Raw genomic sequence first — 14,173 nt, forward strand, 5'->3', positions numbered from 1 at the left:
CCCAAATAAGAAGAAAGTTTCCTTTTAATGTATTAATTCCAAAAGAAAAAAAAACTGAAATTAAAAGGAGCTCCAGAAAACTAAGAAATATTTCTTGTTTAATTGAGGTGCTAATTCATTCAATATTCAGGAAAACGTGTCTGTTTGGACCATAGGTCTGGACTTCAGAGGCAAAGAAAGATCTCCCCAGTGGGCACAGGTCTCTTCTGTGGCTGGCTGCAACTACTGCATGAAGACCACATGCTTTTCTTTTTTTTTCTTTTTGAGACGGAGTCTCACTCTGTCGCCCAGGCTGGAGGGCAGTGGTGCGATCTCGGCTCACTGCTAGCTCTGCCTCCTGGGTTCACGTCATTCTCCTGCCTCAGCCTCCCGAGTACCTGGGACTACAGGCGCCCGCCACCACGCCTGGCTAATTTTTTTGTATTTTTAGTAGAAACGGGGTTTCACCGTGTTAGCCAGGATGGTTTCGATCTCCTGACCTCGTGATCCGCCCGCCTCGGCCTCCCAAAGTGCTGGGATTACAGGCGTGAGCCACCGCGCCCGGCCAACCACATGCTTTCCTTTTTGGCTTCCTTTTATGCATTGTTGTCAGTGGTTGGGCAAGTGCAGTACTAACTATGAGAGTCCAGGAGTGGAGCAGAGACTATATCTTGAGGTCCCTGGAAAATGAGTAAAGAGAGTCAGACTATTTCTGGGGCAATGGTGGGGAAGTCAGTTAAAACTACTGGTGGGGAAATCAACACATAAAGGCAGATGCTCACGCACAAACCCACAGATAGGTAGACATACAGACACACATAAAAAGGCACCAAACAATTTATAGCTATTCTTTAACCAGTCCTTTAATTTTATTAAATTCCAGCATTCTCTCTTTTAGAGAATCCAGTCATATCTTGCTTGAAACTTTCACTTGAAGTAAACACAACAACATTCAAGGGGAGTTATTCTGTTTCCTTATGCTAGGGTACCAGCCAATAAGAAGACTTGTAATATAATTGCTGAACACAGAATCTTTGAGGATTGAACCTGGGGTGCCCTCCTTAAGGGAGCAAGCTGTAAGTCTTGCCATATTCTTATGCTGTGCTGATGCAGGATAAGAAGCATCTCTAAAACATTTAGACCTGCACTATTCATGTACTTATTATCTACAGTGGCTATTGAGCACACGAAATGTGGCTAGACTTAGCCTGGGCAACATGGTGAAACCCCGTTTCTACAAAAAATTAGTTGTGTATGGTGGAGCATGCCTGCAATCCCAGCTACTTGGGAGGCTGAGGTGGGAGGATCACCCGAGCGTGGGAGGTCGAGGCTGCAGTGAGCCAAGATCACACCACTGCACTCCATCCTGGATGACAGAGTGAGACCCTGTCTCTAACCAAAAAAAAAGAAGGAAAGAAATGTGGCTGGACTTAATTGAGATGTGATGTAAATGTGAAATACATAAGAGATTTTGCACACATTATGTGAAAAAAAACTCAACGATAATTTTTTTCAAATTAATTAAATGTTAAAATAATATTTTAAGTATATTAAATAATATGTATCACCCATTTATTTACTCTTTAATGTGGCTTCTAGGCTATTTAAAATTGTATACCTGGCTCACATTTGTGGCTTGTGTTATATTTTGTTGGACTATGGCTGGTGTAGCTAGCCCGCATCTTGTATACCATATATTTTTATCATGACCTCTTTTCAATGTCCATTGATTAATATATCACTAATTTTACCGTTGTAAACACATTTTTTACATTCTCTAGACTAACTAGCTAGTGTCTGCTATTGATCCAGAAAAGAGAGCTGAAGCAATTGGACCATTCCTAGATTATGAACTCTTGACTAGGAAAATGACTGCCTTCCAGGTGTAGATTGAAAATCATCCACATTTATATCACACTTTCTACACTGAGGAAAGTTAAAGACATCACAGGTGTTGGGTGTCCAGAAAGAGGACCGTGGAATGTACTATCAGCTAAGAGGCATTGTCTCCTCCCTGTGTACAAGTACTAGTCTAAGGGCTTAACATGCTTAATTTTCCTATGAGCTATTCTCTATTATTGTCTTCATAATTAGGTAAAAGTCATAGAGTGGTTGAGAAACTTTCCTATGTGAGGTGAGCTACGTGTCAGCCTAGATTTGGACTATAGTATGCTTTTACCACTATCCTGCACTCCAGGAAAGTCCCATAGTGAGGGGTGAGGAGCACAGTCTTTGGAGCCAAACTACCTAGCAACAATTCTTTTTAAAAAATTTAATATTATTTTTCATCGACAAATCATAATTATCTACATTTATGAGGTACAGTGTGATGTTTTGATGTTTTGATATATGTGTACAGTATGGAAGATTAAATCAAGCTAGTTAATTAAATTAAATCACATGCTGGATATATTCCCTTGCCTATCTTTTATTTTTTTCATACCCAGATGAGCTGAATTACCTATCATTTTTTATGGTGGAACATTTGAAATTTACCCTCTTATTTTGAAATAGGCAATTCATTTTTGTTGACTTATAGTCACTTTGCTGTGCAATATATTTCAAAACTTATTCCTCCTATCTGAAACTTTGTACCCTTTGACCAACAGTTCATTCCCTTCGTCTCCCCCAACCCCAGTAACCACATTCTACTTTTTAGTTCTACGAGTTCAACTACATTAGATTCCACAAGTAAGTGAGATCATGTGGTATTTGCTTTCTGTGCTTGTCTTGTTTCACTTAGCATGATGTCCTCCAGGTTCATCTTACACATTTTTGCAAATGACAGAATTCCCTTCTTGTTAAGGCTGAATAATATTTCATTGTGTATCTATACCACATTTTCTTTGTCCATTCAGTCATTGATGGACACTTAGGTTGATGCCATATCTTGGCTGTTGTGAATAATGCTGCAATAAACATGGGAGTGCAGATATCCCTTCAACACATTGACTTCAATTTCCTTGAATATATATCCAGAAGTGAGATTGGGGCATTATATGGCTGTTCTATTTTTAGTTTTTGGAGGAACTTTCATACCATTTTCCATAATGGGTGTACTAATTTACATTTCTACCACCAACGTACAATGTTTTCTCTGCATCCTTGCCAACACCCTAGACACAGTTCATGCCTCTGTCACTTTCTCACTGTGTGTCTTTAGGCAAGCTACTTGGCTTCTTCATTGTTCTGTCCCCATCTGCAAAATAATGACAGAAACAGTGCCTACCTCATAGGATTGTCATTAACTCAATAGTTTGACAGTTTCTCATAAGGTTAAATATACACTTATTATATGACCCAGCAATACCACTCCCAGAAATTTTCCTAGAGAAATGAAAACATATGTTCACACAAAAACCTGAACATGAATGTTTATGGTGACTTTATTTATTTTTGAGAAAAAATGGAAATAAATGTTCTTCAACAGGTGAATGGATAAATGAACTGTGGTATACTCATACAATTGAACACAATTAAAAATGGATTTTTAATCAGCAATAAAAGAAATAAATATTGATATAAGTAACAACTTGGATAAATCTCAGTGGCATTATGCTGAGTGAAGGAAGCCAGTCTCCAAAGGTTACATACTGTTTGATTCCATTTAAGTGACACTCTCTAAAAGACAACCTATAGTGAGTAACAGAGAACATGTTAGTGTTTACCAGCAGTAGGGATGGCGGGATGTACGAAAAAATGTTCTAATTGATAGACATTCCACTTATTTGGAAAGTCTGGATATTATAGATCCTGCTGCTGTGCACACTGCACACCTGACACAGAGAAGAGTGGACAGGAAGGGGAAGGCGAGGTTCTGTTCAAGTCCAATGGGTTTGGTTCCACCTGGCCTCAATCTGCAATCAGCACTAGATGGTTTAGTCCTTCACTTTCTTCAAGGATGTAGATTAGGACACACAGTGTGAACATCTAAAGCTCCAGTTTTAGATCTGGAGTATGTTTACTTTAGAAAATTGGAAGACACTGAGGCTTTTCAAAAACAATACTGAGGTCCAAATCAGGGTGCAAGTGACAGGGAACACAGGCTACTTCTTGTAGGCATGATGCCTTCGGGAATGCCCTTTCTCCCGATTCTTTGGCGTTTTTGATTTTGCGCCAATGGAAAATGAAGAGGCTGATGATCTAAAAGGTCCTCTCCCAACAGAGCCCTGGGCAGGTGGAAAAGGCATCCCAAAGCCAACACTGCTGCCTGCCTTAGCTTGTCCAGGGACTGGGGTGTTTTGAGCAATGGGGGCCATAGTCTTTCTTGCAGAAATGCTGCCTCTCCCCAAGGAAAAAGCTGTGCGGTGGCTGGGCAGGCCTTCAGTGTTCTGGCTCCAGCCTTTTCCAAAGGGGATCATGGTGCTAGTGGTCCCACTAGGCAATGCTCCAATGCTGAAAGCTCCAGAGGTGGGGCTCATGTCTGGACCAGTCATTCTGATCCCAGACTCATCACAGTCCATAGGGGTCACGAATCCCCCAAAAGTGAAAGGTTGTGGGGCTCTGCTGCCAAACACTGAGCCAAAAGCCCCACTTTGGTGGGTCTGAATTACAATTCTAAACCCAGTTGTACTAGCTTGACTAATGGGAAAACCTGCTGGAATGCTGCCAATGCCTGACCAGGTGCTGGCAGGGGTTTGAGAGGTGGAGGCTGAGGGTGTCAAACACCCCAAGGCTGACTGTGTGGTACTAATGAAGGCTGGCTGAGCTGGAGTTGGCATGGGGGTTGGCAATGCCACTGCTGAGCTCCCAAAAAGAAAAGAACTACTGACACTTGGCATAAAGGCTGGCTGGGAAGGCCCTTGTTTCTGTCCATTTGTGGCACCAAATGCAGGCTGGGGATTAGCTCCTTGGGATAGTGGGAAAGGTGGCCTTGAGCTTGATCCCAAGGGACTTGTGATTGCTGGAGTCAGGTTGGAGATGCTGGGGGTTGATGCAAGCCAGTTTGTGGATACTAGGGCAGAGGCAGGCAGAGGGCTGCCCATACCCCTGAAATTAGCAGTGCTGCTTCTAGGGGATATCTGTACAACACTGGAAAGGACCTGGGTAAACATGGTGACTGTATGCACAGTAGGAATTGTAGGATGGTGGTGTGGTGGGAAAATGAATCCTGTGGCTGGGGTGAAGTCGGCCCTGAAGGCCTGAGCAGTCCCAAGCAGGAAAGTGTCGCAAGTGGAAGGGACAGAATAAGTGTTGCCTACGGCACTGGTGACATTCACTACACCAAAATCCAAAGGTGGCTTAAAAACAGAGTCTTTAGATGTGCTGGCTAGGGTGGTGGACATGACCACAGAGGTGGCCTTGACCAGGCCATGGAAATGATGGGTAGAAGCATGAGTAAATGGAGGAGGGGTCTGCTTGGAGGAGAAAGGAGCTATCTTGGGCATAGTTTTAAGTGGATCTATGCTGCCAAAGATAGGCTTGAAGGTAGGAGTTAAGGTACCCTGAGTTGTGGAAAGGGAAGAGATTGAAGATGCTGCAGCTGTGACTGAAATTCTGGAATATGAGGAGCTTCCAATCTCGCTGTTGTGCAGGGGCCCCAAAATCGGTTTTAACATGAGGTGAGCAGAAGTTGCATCAGGAGGTGCAGATGCAGAAAGATGGGATGTTGGGCTACTCACCATTCCAAGCAAAGTACTTTGGATGGTGGGTGGTGCAGGTGGGTCTGGGGGCATGGGAGACCTGTCAGCCTGAGAGGTTGAAGGCGGCCAGGTGGTGTCAGTAACTGGTAATGTGGGAGAGGTGGGGGTCAGCAGGATGAAAGTAGCTGTGGGCTTTGAGTCTGGAGAGGTGCCTGGAAGGAGCTCTGACTGTGAGCACCCAGGTGGGGTCAGTAGGCTGGGTGTCTTCAAAGGAGAATGGGCCACACTGGTTGCCTCTCCTGTGGACTGTGGAGAGGCCAGTGGACCTAGAGACTTCTGCATTTTTCTTAAGTTTTCCAACTGAGGATTTGCTCCCTGGGTTAGATCTGTTTCTGAAGAAGGCAGAGCAAGAGATAAGGAAGGCTGAATAGCAAGCCAAGTCTCAGGGAAAGGGTCTGTGTTGACCTCAGTTGTATCTTCTCCTGCGTTGTTGCTTACCTGTAGCTCAGCTTTCTTCTCCAAAGTCAAGTTCTCATCAGAGACTGCATAACCAAGCTGGGGAGGTGGGATCTCTGACACCAGGTTCTCAGGGCTAGACGGCAGCTGTGGAATCTTCTGGTTTTGCTGCCCAGAACTTTCAGATGCTCCTAGGGACTCAAAATCTGATACCAGTGGGACTGGAGAGTAAGGCCGATGACAACTTTTTTCCTTTTTTATTGGCCACTCTGGTGTCTCGAATGACACACTGAGAACACTTCTCTTCCAAGGGTCTGAGAAATTTCTGGAAGAGCTGTAAGAGCTGGAAATAGCATTCCTTTTGGAGCTGAGGGTGCCACCTCTGTATATGCTGGCCAAGGAGCTCATGGAGGAGCAATTGGGCCTCTTAGTCAAGCTGTGGTCTGAGCCCCAGGAGTGGAGACTTCTCTTCAGCGGCCCAGGCCTGGGCACAAAAGAAGTGAGGGTTCCATTTTTCATCAGGGGTTTAAATGCCGATGGTCTGGTCTCTGGACTCCTTCTCTTACTGTCCAGACTCTCAGGGAATAGTGGTTCTTCCAACCTCCCTTTCCCTTTTCTGCACTCTCTGAGGGCCCTCAACACTGTCTCCTTTGAACATGGATCTGCGAGCTCCTCAGAGGGTGGGAGTCCTGCAAGGGCAATTACATCTTCAGGAGAAGTGGAAGGGGGCACTCTCTGGTCAAGAGGAGTGATCCTGATGGTCACTGGGCTCCAAATTGGCCTGGGATGTCGAAGAGACCAAATAGTCCGCTTTAAGTAACTTTCCCACCAGTCTGAAGGGAGAGGCCCCAGGGGGGAATTCTGGGACTTCTTCATGGGAAAGCGCCTCCAAGCCTCGTTGGCCAGCCACGTGGTTGGATTGGCAGGATCCAGGTTTGGCCGCCTCCTCACAGGTCTATACCGTGGGGCAGGGTGGGCGCGGTGGACGAACTGAACCCGATGAACTTGGTGAAGGTGCTGAGGTGGCCGGCGTTTCGTGGGCCTCTCGGGCAAGTCGGTGCGCACCTGGGCTGGGGACGAGGGCGAAAGTTCCAGTTTGCTCAGGAAACTGCCCATGAGGAGAGATGAGGCGCGGGCAGTGAGTTCAAGCACGGTTTTGGCTTCCGAGGTTTCGGACGTCTGCAGAATCGGACAGAGTCGAAGAGCGCAGTGTTCGGTTGACGGTTGGGATTCACGCGCTAGGAAAGCGCGAGTCTCAGGGCGCTTAGCACTCTCCAGGCCCGGCACCCGCGGGAACGGGGGACACGCGGGACTTCGGCAGTCCCAGTAACTTGCTTTGCTGTTCTGAGACCTCAGCGAGGCGGTCAGACCTCTGCTGCCTCCGCAGCGAGTTGCAGTACTTGGCGCGGGGAGAGGAACTCGAGAGGAAGCTCACTGCCCCTCGCCCCTGGCGTCGGCAGCGGCTGTCTGGGACCCTGTGGTCCCAAGTGGCGCAGAGCTGGAATCGAGTGGGTGCACAGTTTCCAGGCTCCGACTATTACTGGCCTCGAAGGTACAGGCTCAGGGGGCTCAGGGCCCCGGCGCAGATCCGTCGGCCCGCGGGATCCCCGGAGTCTGAGTGGGGAGCACTATCCGCACCCCGCAGAGTGAGTGCGGGCGGCTTTCGCAGGTGCTCAGGACTGGAGATCTGGACCGGTGGCTGTGCCGCCCGGATGGCATTTGTGGCACTAGCAGTCGGGAAGGCAGCTGATTGAGGATTTCCGCGTTTCTCTTTTTTTTTGCAGATCGTGACGCCGCCAGTAGGTGTCAGTCATTTGCCGCACAGCCACCTTAGAGATCCACCTGTGTCTCCCAGCGGCAGAATCCAGGTTTCCTTCCTATTCGCACTTGAAGAACTAATGGAGATTGCCGTCAGGAGTGGCCTCAGAGATCCGGAGTGGGCGAATGGGAAATCGCATCTTACGGCCCAGAACCTGAGCCCTCCACAAGCACTTGGCTCAGTCCCTTGCTCAGGCCACCTCCTGTTCTCTTCTGCTCTGTGAAAGACACTGTTAAGAGAATGAAAAGACACGCCACAGACTGGAGAAAATATTTGCATAATACGTATGTATCTGCTGAAGCACTGGTATACAAAATATACATAGAATGTTAAAACTCATAATAAGGTAAAAAATTAATGGGCAAAATATTTAAACAGAAACCCCGCCAAAGAAGATATGCAGATGGAAAACAGTATAAAAAGATGCCAAACATCATTGACATATGCTATATGTCAATATTTAGCTATATATAACTAAACATCAGTAAATACTTCTGATTGCAATTTAAACATCAGTAAGATACCATAATTGCAAATTAAACATCAGTAAGATATTACTACACACCATTCAATTGGCTAAAATTCAAAACACCACATGCTAAGGAGGAGGTGGAGTAACAGGTACTCTCATTCATTACTGATGAGAATGCAAAATGGTACAGCCACTTTGGAGGACAGTATGGCAATTTCTTACAAAGCTAAAACACAGTCCTACAATACAATTCAACCACCACAATCCACGTGTTTATCCAAATGAGCTTAAAGTGAATGTCCACATAAGGACCTGCATGTGAATGTTTATAGAAGTTTTATTCGTAGTTGCCAAAAATTGGAAGCAACCAAGAAGTCCTTCAACAGGCAAATGAATAAACTGTGGCATAACCATACAATGGAATATTATTCAACACTAAAAAGAAATGCACTATCAAGTCACGAAAAGATATAGAGGAACCTAAAATCCATATTGCTAAGTGAATGGAACCATCTGAAAAGGCTACATATGACTTCAAATATATGACAATCTGGAAAAGGCAAAACAATAGAGATAGCAAACAGAGTGCAACCGTGGTTGCAGGAGAGGTGGTAAAGAAATGTGGGATACCTTTAAGCACACCAACATACACAAAATGAAAGCACTAGGAAAGGAAAGAGAGAAAGGAGTAGAAAAAATTGTCAAAGAGAGTGGCTGAAAACTTCCCAATCTAATTGAAAAACATTAATCTACATGTCCAGAAAGCGCAACAAATTCTACATAGGATTATACAAAGAGTTCCACAAACAGATATGTCAAGTAAAAGCACTGAAATACAAAGACAAAGAGAAAATCTTGAAAGTAACAAGAGAAAAATGACTCATCACTTACAGAAGAACCCTAAACAAATTAACAACTGACTTCTCATATGAAACAATGGAGGCCAGAGGCAGTGGGATAAGATATTCAGTGTTCAGCAAAAAATACTGTCACCCCAAAGTTCTACATCTAACAAAGCTACCTTTCAAAAATGAAAGCAAAATAAAGACATTCCCACATAAACAAAAACAGAGAATTTGTTGTTAGAAGACCTGCCTTAGAAATACTAAAGGAAATTATTCAGACTGAAGGTGACACCATCTGGTAATTCAAATACACATTTAAAACAAGAGCACTGGTAAAGGTAATCACGCAATTATAAAAGACAGTATAAATGTGTTCTTATCTTAACTGATTCAAAAAGTAATTGTACAAAACAATATGCATATTATGTACAAAACCATATGCTATGAGGGCCTATAGCATATAGAAATGTAATATATCTGCTAATAACAGCACAAAGGAGGTGGGTGAGAAGAAAGCTGCACTGTGCTAAGGAAATAACTCCTGATAGTAAGACAAATTTATAGGAATAAATAAAGAAACCAGAAATGATAAATAATAAGATTAATATAGAATAAGCTATATATATACACACACACACAATTTTTTCTCCTTTTGTTTCTCTCACCTTATTTAAAACACATAAAATTATATAAATTAATAATTGTAATAATGTTAGGTTTGTAATATTTATAGTTGTAATATTTATAACAATAATATGATTAAAAGGGAGAAATAGGAGAAAGAGCTATATGGGATTGAGATTTTTATATCTCACTGGAATTAAGTTAGTATAAATCTGAAAGTGTTCTGATAAGGTATATGACAAATAAGTCCTAGGAATTATTGAATTATTTCCTCTGAAGAAATAATTCAAAATTTATAGTGGAAAAATCATCAAAGAAATTAAATGCTACAGTATAAAATATTTGCTTAATGCAAAAATGGAATATAGGAGGAAAGGAAGAACCAAAAAGGCATGAGACATACGGAAAATAAAAAGTTAAATACCAGACAAATCCAAATATATCAGTAATAATAATTTTATATGTAAATATATTAAGCAATTGAATCAAAAGGCAGAGACTGTCAGGGTGGATAAAGAAACAGTATTCAGCTATCTTTTGTCTAGAGAAGACACCATTTACATTTAAAGATACAAGTAAATTGAAAGTAAAAGGATGGAAAACATATGTCATGCAAACTTCATCCAAAAAAAGCTGTAATGACTATACGAGTAGACAAAGTAGACTTTAAAACAAATAATGTTACTAGGGACAAATAAGGACAAAAAGGGCTAATCCATCAGGAAGATATCACAATTATAAACATCTATGCAATTAATAAGAGCACCAAAATACATAACGACAAAAGTGACAGAAATGAAGAGAAAAATAGACAATGCAAAAATAATAGTTGGAGTCCTCAGTGCCCCACTTTCAGTAATGAAAAGAACAACTAAGAAATAGATCAGGAGGGAAATACAAGACTTGAAGAATGCTATAAACCAACTAGACCTAACAAATATTTATAGAATCTCCATTAAACAGCAGCAGAATGTACATTCTTCTCAAGAGCATATGGAACATTCTCTGAGATACATCCTATGCTAGGTCATAAAACAAATCCAAATAAATTGAAAAGGATAGAAATAATGCAAAGTATGTTTGTCTGATCACAATGGAATGAAATCAGAAATCAAACACAGAGAGAAATTTAAAAATCCACAAATAAGTGGAAATTAAATTTCTAAATAGCCAGTGGGTTAAAGAAGAAATATTAAGATAAATTAGAAAATATTTGAGATAAATGAAAATAAAGAAACGACATACCAAAACTTATGGGATTCAGGTAAATTAGTGTTTAGAGGAAAATTTATAGCTATAAATGCCGATATTAAAAAAGAAGAAAAATATCAAATGAGTAAACTAAGTTTTTACCTTAAGACACTGGAAAAAGACCAAACTAAACAGAAGCAAAATTCAGGATATCAGTGAAATTAATGAAGTTAATAATAGAAAAATGTCAACAAAATCAATGAAATGAAAAACTAGCTCTTCAAAAAGATCAACAAAATTAACAAACCTTTAGATAGAGTGACCAAGAAAAAAAGAGAACTGAAATTATTGGAATCCAAAATGAAAGAGTGAACATTACTACTAACCATATAGAATTAAAAAGACTGTAAAGGACAGCTGCGAAAAACTGTATGCCAAAACATTAGATAACTTAGATGGAATAGACAAATCCCTGTAATGATGCTAACTACTGAAACTGACTCAAGAAGAAATAGACAATCTGAATAGACCTGTAATAAGTAAAGAGATAAATTAGTAATAAAAAAAACTATATACAAATAAATGTCCAGACTTAGATGGCTTCATTGTTGAATTCTACCAAACACTTAAAAGAATTAATACCAACTCTTCACAAACTCTTCCAAAAAACAGAAGAGGAGGAAACACTTCTCAATTCATTCTACAAGGCCAGTACCAGTATCCTTATACCAAAACCAGGCAAAGCCATCACAAGAAAAGAAAACTACAGACCAATATTTCTTATGAATACAGACATAAAAATACTCAACAAAACACCAGCAAGATGAATCCAACAACATATAAAAGAACTAGATATCATTACCAAGTGGGATTTATCCCAGAAGTGCAAGATTGTTTTAAATTCTGAAAATCAGTTAATATGATACACCATGTCAACAGAATAAAAAACAAAAACCACATGATCATCTCAAAAGATCTCTTTCATGTTAAAAAGTCTCAACAAACTAGAAATAGAAGGGAATTTCTTCAACCCTAAAAATGCACCTACAATTGCATGGAACCCTTGAAAAACTAGAACAAAGTTGAAAGACTCACACTTCCTGATTTCAAAATTTACTATAGAGCAACAGTAATTAAAACAATGTTGTACTGCCATAAGCATAAACATATAGATGAATGGAATCTACAGTTGAGAGGCCAGAAATAAACCCATATGTCTATGGTCAACTGACTTTTTCCAAGAGTCCGAGACTATTCAGTAGGAAAAGAATAGTCTTTCCAACAAATGGTGCCGGGACAAATTGACAGACATGTGCAAATGAATAAAGTTTGACACTTACCTCACACCATATACAAAAATTGACTCAATGGATTAAAGAGCTAAATATAAGAGCTAAAACTATAAAACCCAATATTTGGGAAACCACTGCCTTATAGAAAGCTTATACATTTGTACTACAAGGCAAATACATGAATGTTTATAGCAGTATTATTTAGAATACAAAAAATCTGGAAGATATCTGAATGTGTATTCACAAAAACGAACACCAGAGAATTTAATTGTGATATACCTGTGCAGGGGAATACAATACCACAACGTAAACTGAATGGTCTCCAGGTACATTCAATAACATGGATGAATATCACAAACCAAAAGTTGTGCAAAAGAAGGCAGGCAAAGAATAAAAAGACAGTATATATATAAAGTTCAAAAACTGGAAAATACATTTTGTCTTTTGATTCATACACATGAGGTGTATTAGTATCAAGTAAGGAAAACAGAGATCACACTGATTATTTTAACAGGATTATTAGATGGAATTGGTAAAATGGGTGTTGGAAGACTAAAAAAGCAAAAAGAAACAGTAGTGACAGCATGAAACAGCTACTACCCCAAGAGTTGAGGAAACACACGTGCAAGAGGTGGGGTTATTAGAAGCTAGAAGCTTAGAGAAAGAGACTCAGTGCTGAAGCCAGATCTCTGAGGAGGGGTCACTGGCCAGCTGGTGCTGTGATCTCTGAGAGGATATGATGAGGCTGGTTCTGGGAGTGTGGAAAACAACCCTGAAAACGTGAACTAATTGCTGCTGGAACTTACTGCTACTACAGCGTGAAGTGCTGCTGGGATGATGCTAACAGGAAGAGAACAACAGAATTGAGAGTTTCTTCTCTGTTTTCCAGCCTTCCAGTGTCCTTCTAGAGTCCTCCACTGCCAGAGTCTAAGAGAGGGTACAGGGTGAGGTTTGCAGTCCCAGCCCCAGCTTCACAAAGCAGAATGTAGAAGTGTGAACAACATTAATATAAAGTTCAGAAACATGCAAACTTAACATATTCTCTCATAATGCATAGATATGTGGCAAATCAATTGAGAACAGCAAAAAGAATGATAAATATAAAATAATTATTCTGCAGAGGAAGAAAGGAAGAAGAGATTGGGAAGGGCAGATTTAGGGCTTCAAAGTATTGGCAATATTTTATTTCTTCAGTTTTATTGGGTAAATTTGTGTTTGCAAAAAAGTATTTTTACTTTTATATATTGTATTTTTGTGTGTATGTCATTTGAATGTACATTCAAATTTTCACAGTAAAATATACTTTATAACATTTAACACAAGTTGTTGGAAGCAATTAAAATACAGTAAAAATTTTAAATCTTAGGAAAATCACTTTGTACATACCAACTAATATAGGTACTGAGAATTCAATTAAAAATTGAATTGACTCATTAAACAGAACAGTATTAAGTTTGCTTTTTAAGGAAACTTCAGAAATATAAACCTGCTCCAAATGAAAAAAGTCATAGCAGCATCTTAAGGGAAAAAATATTCTCTGGGAAGATGAATATTCTCTGGGATAGAAAAAATATTCTCTGGGAAGGCCTAAGCAATAGCAAAACTCGTGGTAATTTTATTGACTGAGTGAAATTAAACTGATTAATTTCTCCCATCACAGTCCTAGAGCCTTGGGGAATGCAGCAGAATATTCTATTGCATTGTTCAGGCAGGAAAAAGTGTGTGTTTCCAGGTGGTGGCTTTGCACCTTCAGTTAATAATTCTAATAAATTCACCATGATGATACTTGGCATCTGGAAGAGCTATTTGCAGCTTCTCTGGACACATCAGAGCAATCCACCCTCCACAAAGGCAGATGCACTAAGGATGACAAGTCAAAATGCAGATGAGCCTTCCTTATAAGTGAAGGAGCC

General features: G+C 40.7%; 1 protein-coding gene across 1 annotated transcript; it reads right to left on the reverse strand.

Moving 5' to 3' along the window:
* Nucleotides 1-3,341: 3,341 nt before the first annotated feature.
* On the reverse strand, nt 3,342-8,954 carry POM121L2 (POM121 transmembrane nucleoporin like 2). Its single transcript, XM_054686645.2, has one exon. It carries the CDS (start codon nt 7,131-7,133, stop codon nt 4,026-4,028), a length of 3,108 nt encoding a protein of 1,035 aa, XP_054542620.1. The 5' UTR covers nt 7,134-8,954; the 3' UTR covers nt 3,342-4,025.
* Between the last annotated feature and the right edge of the window lie 5,219 nt (nt 8,955-14,173).

Source organism: Pan troglodytes, chromosome 5, assembly GCF_028858775.2.
Source record: "Pan troglodytes isolate AG18354 chromosome 5, NHGRI_mPanTro3-v2.0_pri, whole genome shotgun sequence".
Lineage (NCBI taxonomy): Eukaryota > Metazoa > Chordata > Mammalia > Primates > Hominidae > Pan > Pan troglodytes.

Bases quoted from the DNA above. Each gene is read 5' to 3' on its own strand.
- POM121L2 (XM_054686645.2), bottom strand. From the start codon at position 7,133: ATGGGCAGTTTCCTGAGCAAACTGGAACTTTCGCCCTCGTCCCCAGCC.